This window comes from Peromyscus eremicus, chromosome 2 (genome assembly GCF_949786415.1).
Source record: "Peromyscus eremicus chromosome 2, PerEre_H2_v1, whole genome shotgun sequence".
Classification (NCBI taxonomy): Eukaryota; Metazoa; Chordata; class Mammalia; order Rodentia; family Cricetidae; genus Peromyscus; species Peromyscus eremicus.
Genome location: NC_081417.1, coordinates 143,739,899 through 143,757,237, shown reverse-complemented (window position 1 = coordinate 143,757,237; position 17,339 = coordinate 143,739,899). Strand labels below are relative to the sequence as shown.

Genomic DNA, 17,339 nt, shown 5'->3' with positions numbered 1-17,339 from the left:
GCAGAGGCAGGTGGATCTCTGAGTTTGAGGCCATCCTTATCTACATAGTGAGTTCCAAGACAGCCAAGGCTACATAATGAGACCCTGTCTTTAAACAAACAAACAAACAAACACAACAACAAAAAACAATAAATAAATAAATAAGATCAGGGAGTTGAGCCAAGCATGGTAATGCATACCTATAACCCTAGCACTTTGGGGATGAGGCAGGAGAATCAAGAGAGTTGGAGGATAGCCTACACTACATAGCTCAAGTAAGTAAATGAATAAATAAATAGAATTGGAGTGATGACTCAGTGGTTAAGAACACTGGCTGCTTTTGCAGAGGACCAGGGTTTAGTTCCCAATACTCATGGTGGCTCACAACTGTCTGTAGTCCAGTTCTAGGAGATCAATGTTATCTTCTAGCTACCAGGTACACACATGGTACACACACATACATGCAGACAAAAAATCTTTGAAATAAAATAAGAACATAGAAAGTAAAATCAAAGACAGCTGGATATCGGGGCTGGAGAGATGGCTCAGCAGTTAAGAGCACTGGCTGCTCTTCCAGAGCACTGGAGTTCAATTCCCAGTACCCACATGGTGGCTCACAACTCTCTGCACCTTCAGCTCCAGGAGAACTCTTACCCTCTTCTGGCCTCCTTGCGCATGGTACCTGAAGTAAGCTGTCTTCATATATACTGACCTGTCTCCAAAAATGGGGAAAAGAATTACATAGGAACTCACTATGTAGATCATATCCATTAATTTGGAACTTAAGTGGCTTATCATAGATACGTATTCATCTCTCCCACTACATGGTGCACACCTCAAAAGCCTGAAGGACATGCTTTAAATATTACGTAGGTGAAATATGATTATACGAATTGTTGAGAAAATGCATAAGGGCTAGAAAGGTGGCTCAGTGGGTAAACGCACATGCTGCTGAGGCTCACGTCCTGGACACCACCTGGTAGAAGGGAAGAATGGCTTCTAGAGGTTGTCCTCTGACCTCCACTCACTTGTGTGTGCACATGCACAATTAAAATAAATGTACTGGGCATGGTGGCATAGGCCTTTAGAGAGGCAGAGACAGGTGGATCTCTGAGTTCAAGACTATGGTCTACATAGTGAGTCTATGTAATTTCCCTTCTATTTTTGGAGAGAGGTTACTATGTAGCCCTGGATGGCCTGAAGTTTGTTTTGCAGATCAGGCTGGCTTTCACCTCACAGAGATCCACCTGCCTCTGCCACCTAAGTGCTGGGATTAAAGGCATATACCACCAAACCCAGACTATATACATGTAATGATTTTTTAAAATTTATTTTAATTTTATGTGCGTTGGTGTTTTGTCTGTTTGTATGTCTACGTGAGAGTATTAGATCTCTTGGAACTGTTGTTATGGTTACAGACAGGTGTGAGCTGCCATGTGGGTGCTGGGAATTGAACCTGGGTCCTCTGGAAGAGCAGCCAGTGCTCTTAGCAGCTGAGCTATCTCTCCAGCCCACAATTTTTTTTAAAGAATATTTATTTATTATGTTTACAATGTTCTGCCTGCAGGCCAGAAGAGGGAACCAGATGCCATTATAGATGGTTGTGAGCCACCATGTGGTTTCTGGGAATTGAACTCAAGACCTCTGGGAGAGCAGCCAGTGCTCTTACTCTCTACAGCCCCCCATAATGTTTTTTTTTTTAAGAGTCAGAAACTACATAATATTGAATTTTCCATTTTTTTTTTTTTAAAAGATTTATTTATTTATTATGTATACAGAAGAGGGTGCCAGATCTCATTACAGATGGTTGTGAGCCACCATGTGGGTGCTGGGAATTGAACTCAGGACCTCTGGAAGAGCAATCAGTGCTCTTAACCTCTGAGCCATCTCTCCAGCCCCCCATTTTTTTTTTTTTTTTTTTTTAATTTAATAAATAGCACACTTTTCTTCTAAGTGCCTGAAAAAAGTCAAGTTGCAAACATTTTATTATTTTTTAGTTTGGTTTTCTGCTAAGTGAGGTCTATCCAAGTCTCAAGGAAGTTCCTAGGAACCAGATATGGTTCTTGCAGATGAGTTGGTGAAACCTTGTTTGGTGGCCAAGTCTGCTTTCCTCCATTCATTTACTGCCCCTGTACACAGCTCGTACTTGGAGAGTGCCCTGGAGAGCTGGGTCAGTACACTTCATTGAGTTTAAACCTCTGAATACTTCCCTGTCTAGCAAGTCCTAGCAGGACTGCAAAAAAAAAAAAAACCTCTGAAGTGGAAAAGACAAGGAGGCCTGTTCTCTGAAATTCTGCCTCATCTCAGTTTTGCCTATGGCTGAAATGTGATTTTCTTGATATTATGTCCTTGTCTCTGGAGAGGAGATATGGCCCTCAGGGATTTTGTATTGCTAGCACAAGAGTTGGGTCCTGGGTAATGTCTGTCTAGGTCCTGCTATCAACAGAGATGTAGTTATGTCTCCTCATACCTTAGAGAGAAGGAATCAACTGGACTGCTTGTCTCCCTGTAGCCATGAGGAGTGGAACCAGATGCAGAGCCAGGAGGAGGAGGCAGCCATCACTGAGCAAGACCTGGAACTTATTAAAGAGAGGGAAACGGCGATTCGGCAGCTGGAGGTAAGAGGCAGGCTGTGGCTTTTGTTTGGCTTGGGTATCTACAGGTATTTGGAGACCTTTTTGCTGGATTAATATGAAAAGGACTGGATTGAGTCTTTGTGTATTTGATATAATCTGTCAGTTTAGTCATGGCGACATTGAACTACTGCTATGTGCTGCTGGCCTGGGCACTCAGGAGCACCTGGATTCTTCCTCAAACTCCACTTAGCACATGCTTTCTGGGAGAGGTACAGACATGGAAACCAGCAAAGCAGATGATACTGTGTTGTTTCCTAGAACTTCCCCAACTCCGTAGCAGTCTTCGGGTTAAGCAGGGTTCTGTGGAAAGGTCCTTTCCATAGTCTGAATAGCCCAACAGGAAAGCAAGCCAAAGCTCTTGCTCTGTTTGTGTACATTATAAAGTCCAATTCCCGGGGCTGGAGAGATGGTTCAGTGGTTAAGAACATTGGTTGGTCTTCCAAGAGGACCTGGGTCCAGTTCCCAGCACCCACATGGCAGCTCACAACTGTCTGTAACTCCAGTTCCAGGGTACCCAGCACTGTCACACAGACATGCATGCAGGCAGAACACCAGTGCACATGAACAAGTCAGTAAACCAGTGAAGAGGATAAAGTCCAGTTCCATGCATAACTCTTGTCACTTCAGGGAGTCAGAATCGGAACCGTTTTTTGATGTGGGTTGAGGGAGAGTTCTGTAGACTGTTTTCGACTTTTTGAGTTCCATTATGATCAAGGCAACATATAACAACATTTTTTTTTTGTTTTTTTTTTTTTTTGTTTGTTTGTTTTCGAGACAGGGTTTCTTTGTGTAGTTTTGGTGTTTGTCCTAGATCTTGCTCTGTAGACCAGGCTGGCTTCAAACTCACAGAGATCCGCCTGGCTCTGCCTCCCAAGTGCTGGGATTGAAGGTGTGTACCACTGCCACCTGACGTAAAGACATTTTTAAAAAATGCTGTTAAAGGTATGCTCATATGGTGTGGTTTGAATGTGTATTGTCCCTGTTAGTGGAATGTTTAGGAAGGATTAGGAGGTGTGATTTAAACTTCTAAATTTATTTTTTATTTTTATGTTTATGAGTCCTCTTAGGGATTAGAAGAAGGGGTCAGATCCCCTGGGATTAGAGTTCTGGGTGGTTGTGAGCTGCCATGTGTGTGCTGGGAACTGAACCTGGGTCCTCTGTAAGAGTAATAAGTGCTCTTAACTGCTGATCCATCTTTCCAGGCCCTATAAGAAAGCATTTAATTGGGAGCTTGCTTACAATGTCAGATGGTGGGTCCCCTGATGATGGGGAGCATGGCAATGGGTGGGGAGGCATGGCGTTGCAGCAGTAGCTGAAAGCTTACATCTGATGTACAGGTTGGAGGCAAAGAGAGTGAGCGACACTGGACCTGGCATGGGCTTTTGGAACTTCAAAGCCAACCGCCAGTGAAGCATCTCCTCTAACAAGGCCACACCTCCTAATCCTTCCTAAATAGTCCACCAACTGGGACAGTAGTCATTCAAAGGCATACCTTTAACAAGCTAACACGTTGCTTTTCTAACTGACATGTGGCAAGATATGGCTTATTACCTATGAGTAAGCAAAAACCTGAACATGGAGAATCTTATTTCCATCACTTCCAGGAAAAGTGCACAGTTTAGACCACCAAGCTGACTTCCAAATGATGTTGTCCTTTCACCTACCACCTCTTCTCCACTATCTAAGCTCTTTGTCAGTCAGTTGAAAGCTGTTTATAGGCATCATCCGAGTGACAATAGAGTCCAGTAGTTCCTCACATAGACCAGCTCCTGGTTCTTTGTCTTCCATATGTTCCCCAGGCAGCACAGTCCTATAAAAGCCATTTGAATTCTCTAGTCCAAAGTCCTAGTGGTCATTCACGTTGGTGTGCTCCATGTAGAGCTGTCACACAGAGATTATGTCCACTCTAGCACTCCAGTTTAGGCTTGAATGATCTTACTCATTCTCAGGTGACATGTGCAATTAATATTGCTTGATGGGTGGATTTCATGCCATCTGTACTACAGTATTAGGAAAGCAGCAATAGATAGTTTTCTGTTCATGGAAAAAGCTATAAAGCACGCGTGATATGTTAATCTTCAGGGAAAGGAAAGGAAAGAAATCTTTTAACATGTTGCTTAATGTGAGTTAATTGGTTTTTGTCTTCCTTAGGCTGACATTTTGGATGTCAATCAGATATTTAAAGATTTAGCCATGATGATCCATGACCAAGGTGACCTGATAGGTACGTACTAATTAATATCTCTAACCTTGGGGTGAGTACAAAGATCAATAAGATGGGTTACCTATAGACTTAAAATTTAGTAATATCTTTTTTTTTAGTTACTGAATTCATTTTCTTATAGCGTCAACTATAGAGGTCAAAGGGGCACTCTGTGGCCAGTCCTGTTCACTTGGTATAGCCCATGAGTCTGTTAGAGAAAGAGCTGTTAGCACACCAGCTTTCAGCTCCAGACTCTAGCAGGATTGTGGGGTTAGTAACTTTCAAACGCTTTTTAATGTGGAAATAATCTCGTTTATAAAAAGCTGCAAAATAAAAACAGTACAAAGAATCTTTTATATCCCTACCCAGAATTTTCTTGGTTAATAATATTTTGCTCCACTTACTTTTATTTATTTATTTATTTATTTATTTATTTATTTATTTATTTATTTATTTATTTATTATTTTTCGAGACAGGGTTTCTCTGTGTAGCTTTGCGCCTTTCCTGGAACTCACTCGGTAGCCCAGGCTGGCCTCGAACTCATAGAGATCCACCTGCCTCTGCTTCCTGAGTGCTGGGATTAAAGGCATGTGCCACCACTGCCCAGCTTGCTCCACTTACTTTTTTTTTTTTTTTTTTTTTTTTTTTTTTGGTTTTTGGAGACAGGGTTTCTCTGTGTAGCTTTGCGCCTCTCCTGGAACTCACTTGGTAGCCCAGGCTGGCCTCGAACTCACAGAGATCCGCCTGGCTCTGCCTCCCGAGTGCTGGGATTAAAGGCATGCGCCACCACTGCCCGGCTCCACTTACTTTTTGATGTACTCCCATACGTAAATGTATGTGTATGCATGCCCCCACACACAAGTTTTTTTTTTTCTCTTGAACCCTGTATAAGTGAATTGCATTCTTAGTAACCTATTGCTATGAAATATATCAGTATTTCTGAAGAATAGAGCTGCTCTCTTATCAAGTTAGAAACTTGTAGCTGGTAGTGACAGTGGCACCTGTAACCTGGGCACTCAGGTGGAGGCATGAGGGTCAGGAGTTGAAGGCCAGCGTCAGCTATGTGGCATGTTGTTGAGGATGTTGAGGCTGTCTTAGGCTACATGAGACCCTGTTTCAAAAAATTAAATGAAAAGAAGTAAATTTTGATTTCCTGGCTGGATGGTAATAGTGAAACTAAGGGCTTGGCATCAGGTTGTTAGGGGGCTGGAGAGATGGTGTAGCAGCTAAGAACAGTGGCTGCTCTCCCAGGGACCCAGGTTTGATTCCCAGCACCTACACAGACGCTCACAATCATCTGTAAGTCCAGTTCTAAGGGATCCAACGCCCTCTTCTGGCTCCAGGCATGCACATGGTACACAGACATATATGCAGATAAAACACCCATATACATTTAAAAAAAGAAAGAAATTGTAAATGGACATTTCCTGTCCCGACTGCCCAGTCCCAAATAATCACTCAGAGGCTTATATTAATTATAAATGCTCAACTGATAGCTCAGGCTTGTTACTAGCTACCTCTCACATTTAAATTAACCCATATTTTTATTTATGCTTTGCCACATGGCTCATGGCTTGTTATCTCATTTTCTACATGTTCTGCTTGCTCAGCTGCTGGCTGGCATCTCTTCTGACTCTCCTGACTCTGCCTTTCTTCCTCCCATCCTTCTTTCTGCATCAGGCTGTCTCACTCAATCTCTTCTTGCCCTACTATTGACCAATCAGTTTCTTATTAACAATGAGCATAATCCACAGCAAGAAATTGTTTTGTTTGCGGTATTGAAATTTCTCAATGTGCTGAAATGTGCATTGTATTTTTTACAGATAGCATAGAAGCCAATGTGGAAAGCTCAGAGGTCCATGTGGAAAGAGCCACTGATCAGCTGCAAAGAGCTGCTTATTATCAGGTAAAAGTCAGGACCTAAGAAAGTCTCTCTGTGCTGTAGACTCAGTGAACACCTAGGCTGTGTTGATAAGCTGCAGGCAGTTGCAGCCTTTTGCCTGGGGTTAAGCTGGAGGCAGGCAGTTATAATTTGCAGCCCCAGTCCCATTTTTAGTATTTATCTTTACAGCCAGATCACCAACACCATCAAATCTTGAATAACTTATACAGAAGCTCTGTGGATGCAAAACTAATCTCATGAGCTAGCTTGATGCCTAAATCTAGCATGATGCTAATCTTACACCCTCAACGGCTGGGCTACGTGGTGATATATTGTGTACCCTAATAAAATTTGCCTGAAGATCAGAGACCAGAACAAGTCACTAGATTAAACATAGAGGCCAGGCAGTGGTGGCATACACCTTTAATCCTAGCACTTGGGAAGCAGAGATCCATCTGGATCTCTGTGAGTTCAAAGCCATCCTGGATTATATGAGATTGATTCAGTCTAGGAGAGAAACAGAGTCAGGCAATGGTGGCACACACCTTTGATCCCAGTATTTGAGATCTCATGCCTTTGCTTGGGAAGCACACACGTCTTTAATCCCAGCACTAAGAAGGAAGTGATATGGCTGGGCAGAGAAAGGTGTATAAGGCCTGAGGGGACAGGACTAGAACCCTTTCTGGCTGAAGCCTTTCGGCTGAGGACAGAGAGAGACATTCAGTTTGAGGATTCGTGGAGACAGGACTAGCTGAGGAGTTAGCGAGGTGAGAGTTGCCTGTGGCTTGTTCCTTTGTCTCTCTGATCTACAGGCAAATTTTATTAAGGTACACAATATATCACCACAGGGCTATTGAGAGAGTAAGAGCTACAGGGAATGTAGAGCTTCAGAGACACGTATGCCGACTGTTAACTCAGCATCGATGTCTTAGAATCAGCTGTGACAGCTCTGTGTAAACAGGACTAATCATTATGGAACTGTGCCCATGATGGGGATTCTGCTGGCTTTATGACTTTTAGGAGTCTTTTTGTTTGGTTTTGTTTTATGAGATAGGGTCTTGGGGTTGGGGATTTAGCTCAGTGGTAGAGCGCTTGCTTAGCAAGCACAAGGCTCTGGGTTTGGTCCTCAGCTCGGGGGGGGGGGGGGGTGAGGGGGGGGATTTGGTGAGGGGAAGAGATAGGGTCTCACTGTGTAGTCCTGACTGGCCTGGAAACTCACAGAGATCCTCCTGCCTCAGCCTTCTGAGTGCTAGGATTAACGGCATGTGCCACAGCACCCAGCTTTTTCTCTGGGTCTGTAACCCAGGTCTTAGATATTGAAAGTGAAATCTAATTTTCCCTCATTTGCTGTTGCATGCCTCTTTAGAAGCAGCTTCATTTTAGTCATGCTCTGTATTCCTGGGGTAGCTATATTTTACCTGTGATGCTTGAGGAAGTTGTGTTTCATAATATTTTCTTGAAAAACTGATGATTTTAGTTTATAGCAGTAAAGGAGTAATTACATCTATTCCATATTGTGTTATGTGGGAACTAAGAGATGTTAAAGAGCAGAAAAGGAGAGTTTGTGCTAAATGTTAAATGAGAAAAACGTCAAGCATACAGTATGATCCAGTCAGAACATATAACAATCCAGGAGTGTGCATAGATGACTGAGCAGCGGGAACACAGGCCTTTAACCAAGTATCAGGAGACAGAGGCGGTAGATCTCTGTAGATGAAGCTAACCTGGTCTATAGAGAAAGCTCCAGGCCAGCCAAGCCTACACAGTAAGACCCTGTCTCAAAAACAAACAGACAAAAAACAAAACCAAGAGAGAAGAAATAGAATCAGATGTTAATAGTCTTATCTATGGGTGATTGTTTTCTTTCTACTGCCTGTATGCTTTACAGTGAATATACTTTCTGTGCTAGGTATAAAGTAGTTATTAAAGTACACAGGGCCCAGGGAGAAGGCTCAGTGGTGAAAGCAAACAAGAGGCCTGGCCTTCAAATCCTCAGACTCTTGTAACTCTAGCCATGGATGGTAGAGGGGGATCCAGGAACAAGCTAGGTAGTGTGAGACAAGTCAGGCCAGCAAATGACAACTAGAACAAATGTGCAGCTCCTTTGCAAAACTGTATTTGTGAACAATTTAACTTGCACTACTACTTAGAACTGGTGACTTGGGATTTCTAAGAAGATGTTTGCACATTTATGCATGGTAAGAGTTAATTAGAGGCTGGGGGTGTGACTCAGTAGGGGGAGTGAGTACCTAATGTGTACTAGGACCTGGGTTCAGTCCCAGTAGGGAAATATAAAAGTGTTATTATGAATTCAAGGAGGCAGATTATGATCACTCTTGGAATCTTAGGTATAAGAATTTTACTTGCTTCATGAGTGTCTTTAAATATTTCTTTCCTCAGAAAAAATCTCGCAAGAAGATGTGTATCCTGGTGCTTGTCCTGTCAGTGATTCTTACGGTCTTGGGAGTGGTTATCTGGCTTGCTTCTAAATGAGCTGTGGTTGCCTCAGAGCCTTCTCCTGCTGAGTTGTTTTCAAGGGCAAGTGCTCCATGGAGTCTTGCCAGAACAAACTGACCACAGAAGAGAGCGTGTACCAGAGTGTCCTGTGATAATTTAGCTAGAAACTAACTACTAACTAGTCCTTGGAATTAGTGACTCATGGAGACAGTATTTATCATTTATGCATACATTCTATTGATTTCTCAGATAAGGAATTAACTTATGTGTGTTTTCCTTTCTCTTGTATTTTGATTGCCCTTTATCACAAGTGTTTATTGCCAGTTCCATTGTGGATATTCTTTTTGACAGGTGACACTACAGTCTCGTAATATTGTTTTTTGTATAGACACAAACTTTACCTTTTTATGAGCATCTGAGATAAATTTCCTTCAGGAGCCAGCCTATTCAAGTCTGAGAAACTGTACAATATGCCAGCAATTTTTATTTAACATTTTGATATGAGTTTCCAAGGGGTCTGCTCTGTTTTGCAAGATTTTGGCACTATATGTAACTGGGGACTAACTGCACCTGTGACTTCAGGAGAAATGAGCAGAACCTGTCTGTCAGAGTGGCCCATTGCCAGGGAGTGTATGAAAAGCTGGGTTTAAGTTAAATTGACGTTATTGTCTCCTGGTGTCATTTACAGACTCCATCCCTGCACACTAAGTCATCCCATTCCTGTTTTAAAGAGGTTCGTTTCATAACATTGTTATAATCAGATGGGTCCCTCTTCCACCTGTCTGCATAGAAAGGGAGCATTAGGCACAGCATGGTTTTGGAAAGCAAATAGGGATTGTTTAGAATGATTCTATCTTGTTCACTTGTGGCTTACATTCCTGGTGAATGATAAATGTTGCTGTCAAAGGCTGTTCCCGAGCCTTATAAGGGTTGCTTGGCTTTGATAGCAAGATTTTAAAATTTAGACTGAAGTGGGGTTTAAAACTTAGGTCTGTGACCCTATTGATAAAGCAAAGAAAAGGTTCATTTTTGTAAATAATACTGGTTTAGTGATGTTAGACTTAGCCTAATTTATGAACAAGAGATCAAACTCGGCGTAGTTTTAGACAAAAACAGTTTTAATAAAGGGTTGCTGTCTTGTAATATAAATGTTGTCCACTGCCCTTTTTCACAGGCCTAGAAACAGGTAGAGAGAGTGTAATTGGTTTAGGCATTCAGATAAATGTGAATCGAGTCCGAAAATGTCAGCTTGTCCTTCACTGAATTGGAGGATTTGGCTGCTGTTGGTGTATTTATGTTTATTTCCTCTATTCCTCTTAATGTTACTTAGTCTTCTTCTACACTAATGTGATTGGTAGGGAAATAAGGGCCCAAATGCATAAGTTTCTTTGCACTTTTGCACCATCCCGCCTACTTAATACAAATAAACATTTAAAAGCTTTTGTAGTTACTTTTATGTGTTAACATCCTAATGATGTAGGTGTTAGGTAATGTGCTGCCATGAGAAAACAGACCAGCAAGAAGACTGGAGAACAGGTAAGGCTTGGCTTGCGAGTGGAATAGGCATTGCTGCCTTTCTTCGAAAAACAGGACAGAGGGCAAACTGTGGTTTGCACATACCTCTAATCCTAGTACCTGAGGAGACAAGACGGGAAGGTTGCGAGTGCAAGGCCAGGCTGGGTACCTACAAGGTTTGAGAGCAGGCATTGTGTTTAAGAAGAGAAGGAGAGGAAGAAAAGACAGCTGTCTGCATGACACAGTGGCCCACATGTCATGGGCCACTTCAGAGAAGTCCCTGTTCTCAAGTTGTAGCTGGCCTTGGATAGGTCATTTGTGATAGTCCAAGGAGTGAAAAAAGGATGTGTTGTGGCAAGCTATTGAGAACAACAGAGTGGCTGTAATCCTGTAACACCGTGTCATTGACTGAGTGGTGTTATCATGATGGCTGTGGGAAGAGATAGGAACTTGGTATAGAGTTTGTAGCAGTTGTCAAGAAACTCTAATAAACCTATTCCCAGAATCCTGCTTTGTGCCTGGTTATCTTTTGGCACCATGATTTAGGACAGCGACTCTTACCTTCATATTAGAAATGTTTAAAAGAGGTGAAGCTGTAGTCCGCCTCCCCAGAGATTCAACTTTCATTACTTTGGTACATTTCTTAGACATAGCAATCTGTTAAAGCCCCACATACGTACTATGTATAGCCAGGGCTGAGGAACCATTGTTTGCAAGTCAAAAACTAGACTGGAGTATGAAAGACCTCAAGAATCCTAGCCCACCAGGAACTAGATGAGGGTGTTTAGACAAGTCGCTTAGCCCATAAGCCCCATGTTTTCTCAACTGCTCTTTAAAAAAACAAAACATAATTCTTTTATTGATTCTTTGGGAATTTCACAACATGCTCTGCAATCCCACTCATTTGCTAGTCCATCCATATTTGCCCTTCACCCTTGCAGTGATCCCCACCCAAAGAAAATTAAAAAAAATAAAAGTATTAATTTAAAACAAACAACAACAACAACAAAACACTTCGCTCCTCTATCTTTCCTGCTTCTCCACCATTTCTTTGTTCATCTTAGTGGCACTGGGAGCTGTGGTGTGTCATGCAGTACACCCTTTTTTCCAAACAGCTTTACTTGTAAATGTTCATTGTAATGAGTTGTTGGTCAGGTCCAGGCCTCTGGCTTCTGCTACACCATCAATATTGGACCCTCACCTAAACTCCTCTCAGAATCCCTGCTGTTGCCCAGAGTCATGGAGATTCTGTGGCTATGGTTCCACCCGACCAATCCCTTCACGAGTTCCAGCAGCTCATAGATGGTGGGCTAATTCAAAGCACTGGATTTGTGCCTGCGTGGTAGCTGAGTTGGTCAGTTAAATCTTTTTTTTTAAACTATAAAACCCCTAAGACAACAGCTGTATAGTCTGAACATACAAATTGTACATATGTTTCTGTGTTCCTTTCCACTTTGCACCTCCTGTTCAGCTTCCTGTATTGAAATTGAAATGTTCTAGGAGTACTGGGTACACTCTAGCACTCTCTTTAAAAAGAAAAATAATAGATTTTTAAATGTTATTTTATGTATATGAATGATTTGTCTGCATGTATGGCTGTGCACCATGTGCATGCCTGGTACCCTCTGAGTTAAAAGCAAGGGTCAGGCCGGGCGGTGGTGGCGCACGCCTTTAATCCCAGCACTCGGGAGGCAGAGGCAAGTGATCTCTGTGAGTTCGAGGCCAGCCTGGTCTACAGAGTGAGATCCAGGACAACCATGGCTGTTACACAGAGAAACGCTGTCTTGAAAAACCAAAAAAAAAAAAAAAAAAAAAAAAAAAGCAAGGGTCAGATCCCTGGAACTGACGTTACAGACGATTGTGAGCCACCATATGGGTGCTGGGAACGAAACCTTGATTCTCTGCATGAGTGAAAAACACTCTTAACTGCCGAGCCATCTTTGCAGCCCCTCTAGCAGTCTCTTAACGTTAATTAGTGCTATGTAGAGAAAATAAAAGTATTCTGGCCACTTCATTGGTAATGTTTCACGATAAGAATTTGATCAATATTAGATTGGTGCTCTCAGAGCGGGGTGTGTGTGCATACCCACGTGCACATACCACTTTTTATTTTTACTAAGGGGGTGCCTACCCACTCAGTGTGCAGTCTGTAATAAACTTATACTGCTTTATACCATTAGGCAGAGACATCAAAGTGAAATTACCAGGCAGGCATGGTACATGCCATGAATCCTAGCACTCAAGACATGGAGGCAGATGGATCTCCATGAATTCAAGGCTGTCCTGGCTTATACAGCAAGTTCCAAGCCAGCCAGGGCTATGTAGTAAGACCCTGTTTGTTGTTGTTGTTTTCATTTTTTTTAATTTTTTTTTAAGGAAGGAAGGAAAAGAAGATAAATTATCATTCAATTTGTGCAAAATAAACCACTAAGCCCCTCATGTTCCACTGTTTTCTCTTCAGAGACTGCTTAGTCATGGGAATGGAGCTTTTGCTTTTGGTCACTTAGTGCAGCCTGTACAACTCAAGTCATGTCCCAGTCCATTCTGTGTCCTAGGGCTGGGAGTCCCCTGCTTTCTTTCCCGATTTTCCAGACATCAATAGTATAGGCCTAACCTTCAAAGGATTCTTTCCAATATTGCTTTCTAGCACTACAAAGTACAACTACTTTAAATCTCCATCTACCTAGGATATAATTTAGAAGATTTTTGTGTGTGTGTATATGAATGTTTGGCTCACACGTATGTCTGTAACTGTGTGTGCCTGGTGCCCAAGGAGGTCAGAAGAGGGCATCAGATCCCCTGAAACTGGAGTAATAGACTGTTGTGAACCATCTTGTGGATACTAGGAATTCAAATTCTGGTCCTCTGCACACTGCTGCTGAGCCATCTGAGCACTTGATTTTTGAAGAATAAATTTAGGCTGAGCGTGGTGGCACACACCTTTATTAATCCAGCACTTGTGAGCCAGAGATGGGTGGATCTCTGAGTTTGAGGCCAGCCTGGTCCACATACTGAGATCGTGTCTGAAAACAAAAAGGGACATCTTGCCTGCATATATGTCTGTGCACCACATACATGCCTGGTGCTGGGGAGTCTTAGAAGAGGGAGTTGGATTCCCTCAAATAGGAGTTACAAAATGATTGTGAACTGCAGTGTAGGTGCTGGTAGTCAAACCAAGTCTTCTGCATGAGCAACAATTGCTCTTTATGACTGAGCCATTGCTAGACCCCCTTAAAAATTTATTACATTTATTTATTTGAGAAGGGTATGGCCTGCCGCAGAATGAATGTAGGAGTCAGAGCACAACTTGCAGGAGTCAGTTCTCTCCTACCATTATATGGTTCTAGGAACTGAACTCAGGTTGTCAAGGTTGGAGGCAAACACATTTACCTGCTGAGCCATCTTGCCAGCCCTTGTGTACTCTTAATGACTCAAGAAGCTGAGACAAAGGTAACCTGGCCATGATCAGACAGCTTTTAAGGGTGGTCTTCTTGAGTGCTCATACTTTAAGCCACCATTATACAGTATATATAGTCTGTACATCACTGAGAGAAGCTCTCCTGCTCACCTCCTCTTCAGAGTGCTTCCTCTTGACAAATCTGGAGAACTGGTCATTTCTGCTGAAATTAGCATCGTCTCCTTCATAACACCTTGTGCGCTTTGCATCTGTCACCTGCTAATGGAGCTTCCTGCTTACAACGTCTACATACAGCTCATTGCCTTCATTTGAACATACCAAAGATGTTTTAAGATTTATTTCTATTTGTGTGTATATGTTTGTGTCTGTGTATGCCGTGTGTGTGTGTGTGTGTGTGTGTGTGTGTGTGTGTGTGTGTGTACAAATGAAGGCCAGAGAGTATTAGCTCCCCTGGAGCTTGAGTCACAGGTGGTTGTGCGCTGCTTGATACGTTTTTTTCCTTTGATCATGGGGTCTCATGTAGTTCCTGCTCACTATAGAGCAGAACATCTGATTCTTCTGCCTCTACCTCCCAGGTGCTCAGATTACAAGTAACGTGTCACCACATCTGACCATTTTAAGTTTGGTGTTTTTTTTGTTGTTGTTGTTGTTTTGTTTTGTTTTGTCAGCTTTAAATGTCTTTAGATTTTATTCTAGTGAAACCTGTCAGAGACTTAAAATATTGTCTTTAGAGTCTGGTCTAGAGAAGTCTGTCAGAGACTTAAGAAATTAACTTCTCTTTGGCCAGATGCCATGACAGCTAACGTTAGCCTTCATTTCAAAAGGTTAACTGTATTGCTGTCCTCCAGTTTGCTGGTCTACACTGATGCCATTGCCACCCAAACAAAGAGCATTTTGCTTTGAAAGGTCCTTGTTAAGTATAAAGTGCTGACACACCAGAAGCTGTGCTGGGGTGGGGACATTACAGTGGAGTGGAGAATCACAGGGGTGAGAATACACCTCTTAGGTTTCTTGTGAATGACAGTAGGTAGACCACACACACAGACTGAGAAATTGAAAGTTGAACTTTAGCTAGGATTTTGTCCAGTCACTGATAGCTAGAAATGACTTCAACACGACCTCAGGCCTGAAAGGGGTTCAAACTCAAAAGCTCACCCAAGTTGCCAGATAAAAGTGCCTTTGTACACGTGTGTGTTGCTATGGAAGCCTTGCACAAGCTAGGTAAGCACCCTACCACCGAACCAACCACACTCTCAGAAGTGTTTTCTTTTGGAGAGGTTGGAGAGAGAACTCCACAGTGAAGAGCACTTGCTGATCTTACATTCAACCCAGGTTTGGTTCCTAGCACCCACACAGCAGATCATAATTGTTTGTAGTTCCAGTTCCAGGAAATCTGACATCCTCTTCTGGCCGCTAATGGTTCCAGGCATGCATGTGGTGCACAGCTAAGCCAGGCGGTGGTGGCACACACCTTTAATCCCAGCACTGGGAGGCAGAGCCAGGCAGATCTCTGTGAGTTTAAGGCCAGCCTGGTCTACAGAGTGAGATCCAGGACAGGCACCAAAACTACACAGAAAAACCCTATCTCAAAAAAAAAAAAAAAAAAAAAAAAGAAACAAACAAATATAAGCTGGCCTCTAACTCAGAGATCCACTTGCCTCTGCCTCCTGGATGCTGGAATTAAAGGTGTGCGGCCACAACACCTAGCTCAAAACATTTTAAAACTATTTTTAAAAATATTGTTTATGCTTCATTCAAAACAATTTTGCAATTCTTTGATTTCTTCTTAGAAATCATATCCTGTCCTCCAAAATAGGGAGTCATAGGATTATTTGCTTGCTTGAAGTCAAGTTTAGAATTGGGATTTTTTTTTTAATTTTCCTATCAGTTTGGTCTTTGGGATCACAAAGCAGAAAAGGGTTTTTGTTTTGTTTTTGTTTTTTGTTTTTCAAGACAGAGTTTCTCTGTGTAGTTCTGGTGCCTGTCCTGGATCTCAGTCTGTAGACCAGGTTGGCCTCAACTCAGAGATCCGCCTGGCTCTGCCTCCCGAGTGCTGGGATCTAAGGTCACCGCCGCCCGGCTGGAAGGGGGTGTTAATAGTCTTTTTGCATTTTATTTTATTTTACTTTTTGAGACAAGGTCTCTCTACATAGCGCTGACTATTCTGGCTGCGGGCTGGAGAGATGGCTCAGCGGTTAAGAGCACTGGCTGCTCTTCCAGAGGTCCTGAGTTCCACTCCCAGCAGCCACATGGTGGCTCACAACCATCTGTAGTGAGATCTGGTGTCCTCCTCTCGAATAAAAGTGGACATGTAGATAGAGCACTCATATACATAAAATAAATAAATCTTTTTTTAAATCCAGCTTGATGTTACATTGCAGTTGCATCTTGAAACGTGGAGACTCATCCAGAGAAAAAGTCTCTTAAATAGGCTTATTTAAATTTAACTGTCTAGCAGAGCATGGTGATACATGTCTTGAATCCCAGATCTCAAGAAGCAGAGGCAGGTGGGTTTCTTGTGAGTTCAATACCAGCCTGGTCTACATAGCAAATTACAGGCCAGTTAAGGTTACATAGTGAAACCTTGTTCTCACAAAATAAATAAATAAAACAGTATAGGGGGCCAGTAGCAATGATTCAAGAAAATAATTACTTCCATCACAGAGTCCTTCACTTACTGAACTCTATGTTGTGTGAGTGCACAGGTGTGGATGTTGATGTGCATGCATGTCTGTGAAGACAACATGTCAACATCACTTACATGAGTTTAGTTAATCTGTGAGTTGGCCAGCAAGCACCTAAGATCCACCTGTCTCCGGTTTTCCACCACTGAGATTACAGCTGCACCTGGCTCTTTAACATGGGTTCTGGGGACCTGAATTCAGGTCTCCATGCTTGCACAGCTCACCTGCTGAACCATCTCCTTGGCCCTGAACAGTGCCTTTCTTAGTGAACAATAATTCTACAGAATTTTGGGGATAGGATCTCAAGAAGCTTAGACTGTGTAGTTGAGGCTGTCTTCTGGAATTCCTGATGCTCCTACCCCTACCTCCCTAGTGCTGGGACTTCAGGCATGTGCTACCACACCTATAATATTTCTTAAAAAAGAAAACTGCTTGATCACCATGCCAGGTGTTTTGCAAATGTGTGAAAGGGACATCAGCTGCATACCAGTAAGAGTGTGTCTGTCAGAAACCTATGAGACTAGTGACGGAGCCTGGCCTTTGGCTTTATATATACTCAGGTTA

General features: G+C 42.5%; 1 protein-coding gene across 1 annotated transcript in view; it reads left to right on the top strand.

The window, feature by feature from the left end:
- Window positions 1-10,598, top strand: part of Stx12 (syntaxin 12) — a 34,388-nt gene extending 23,790 nt beyond the window's left edge. Inside the window, exons 6-9 of the mRNA XM_059255108.1 lie at window positions 2,492-2,597; window positions 4,767-4,839; window positions 6,643-6,725; window positions 9,102-10,598. Coding sequence (XP_059111091.1) covers window positions 2,492-2,597; window positions 4,767-4,839; window positions 6,643-6,725; window positions 9,102-9,194 — 355 coding nt within the window. The 3' untranslated portion in view covers window positions 9,195-10,598. The remainder of the gene's footprint in view (window positions 1-2,491; window positions 2,598-4,766; window positions 4,840-6,642; window positions 6,726-9,101) is intronic.
- The last annotated feature ends 6,741 nt before the right edge of the window (window positions 10,599-17,339 follow it).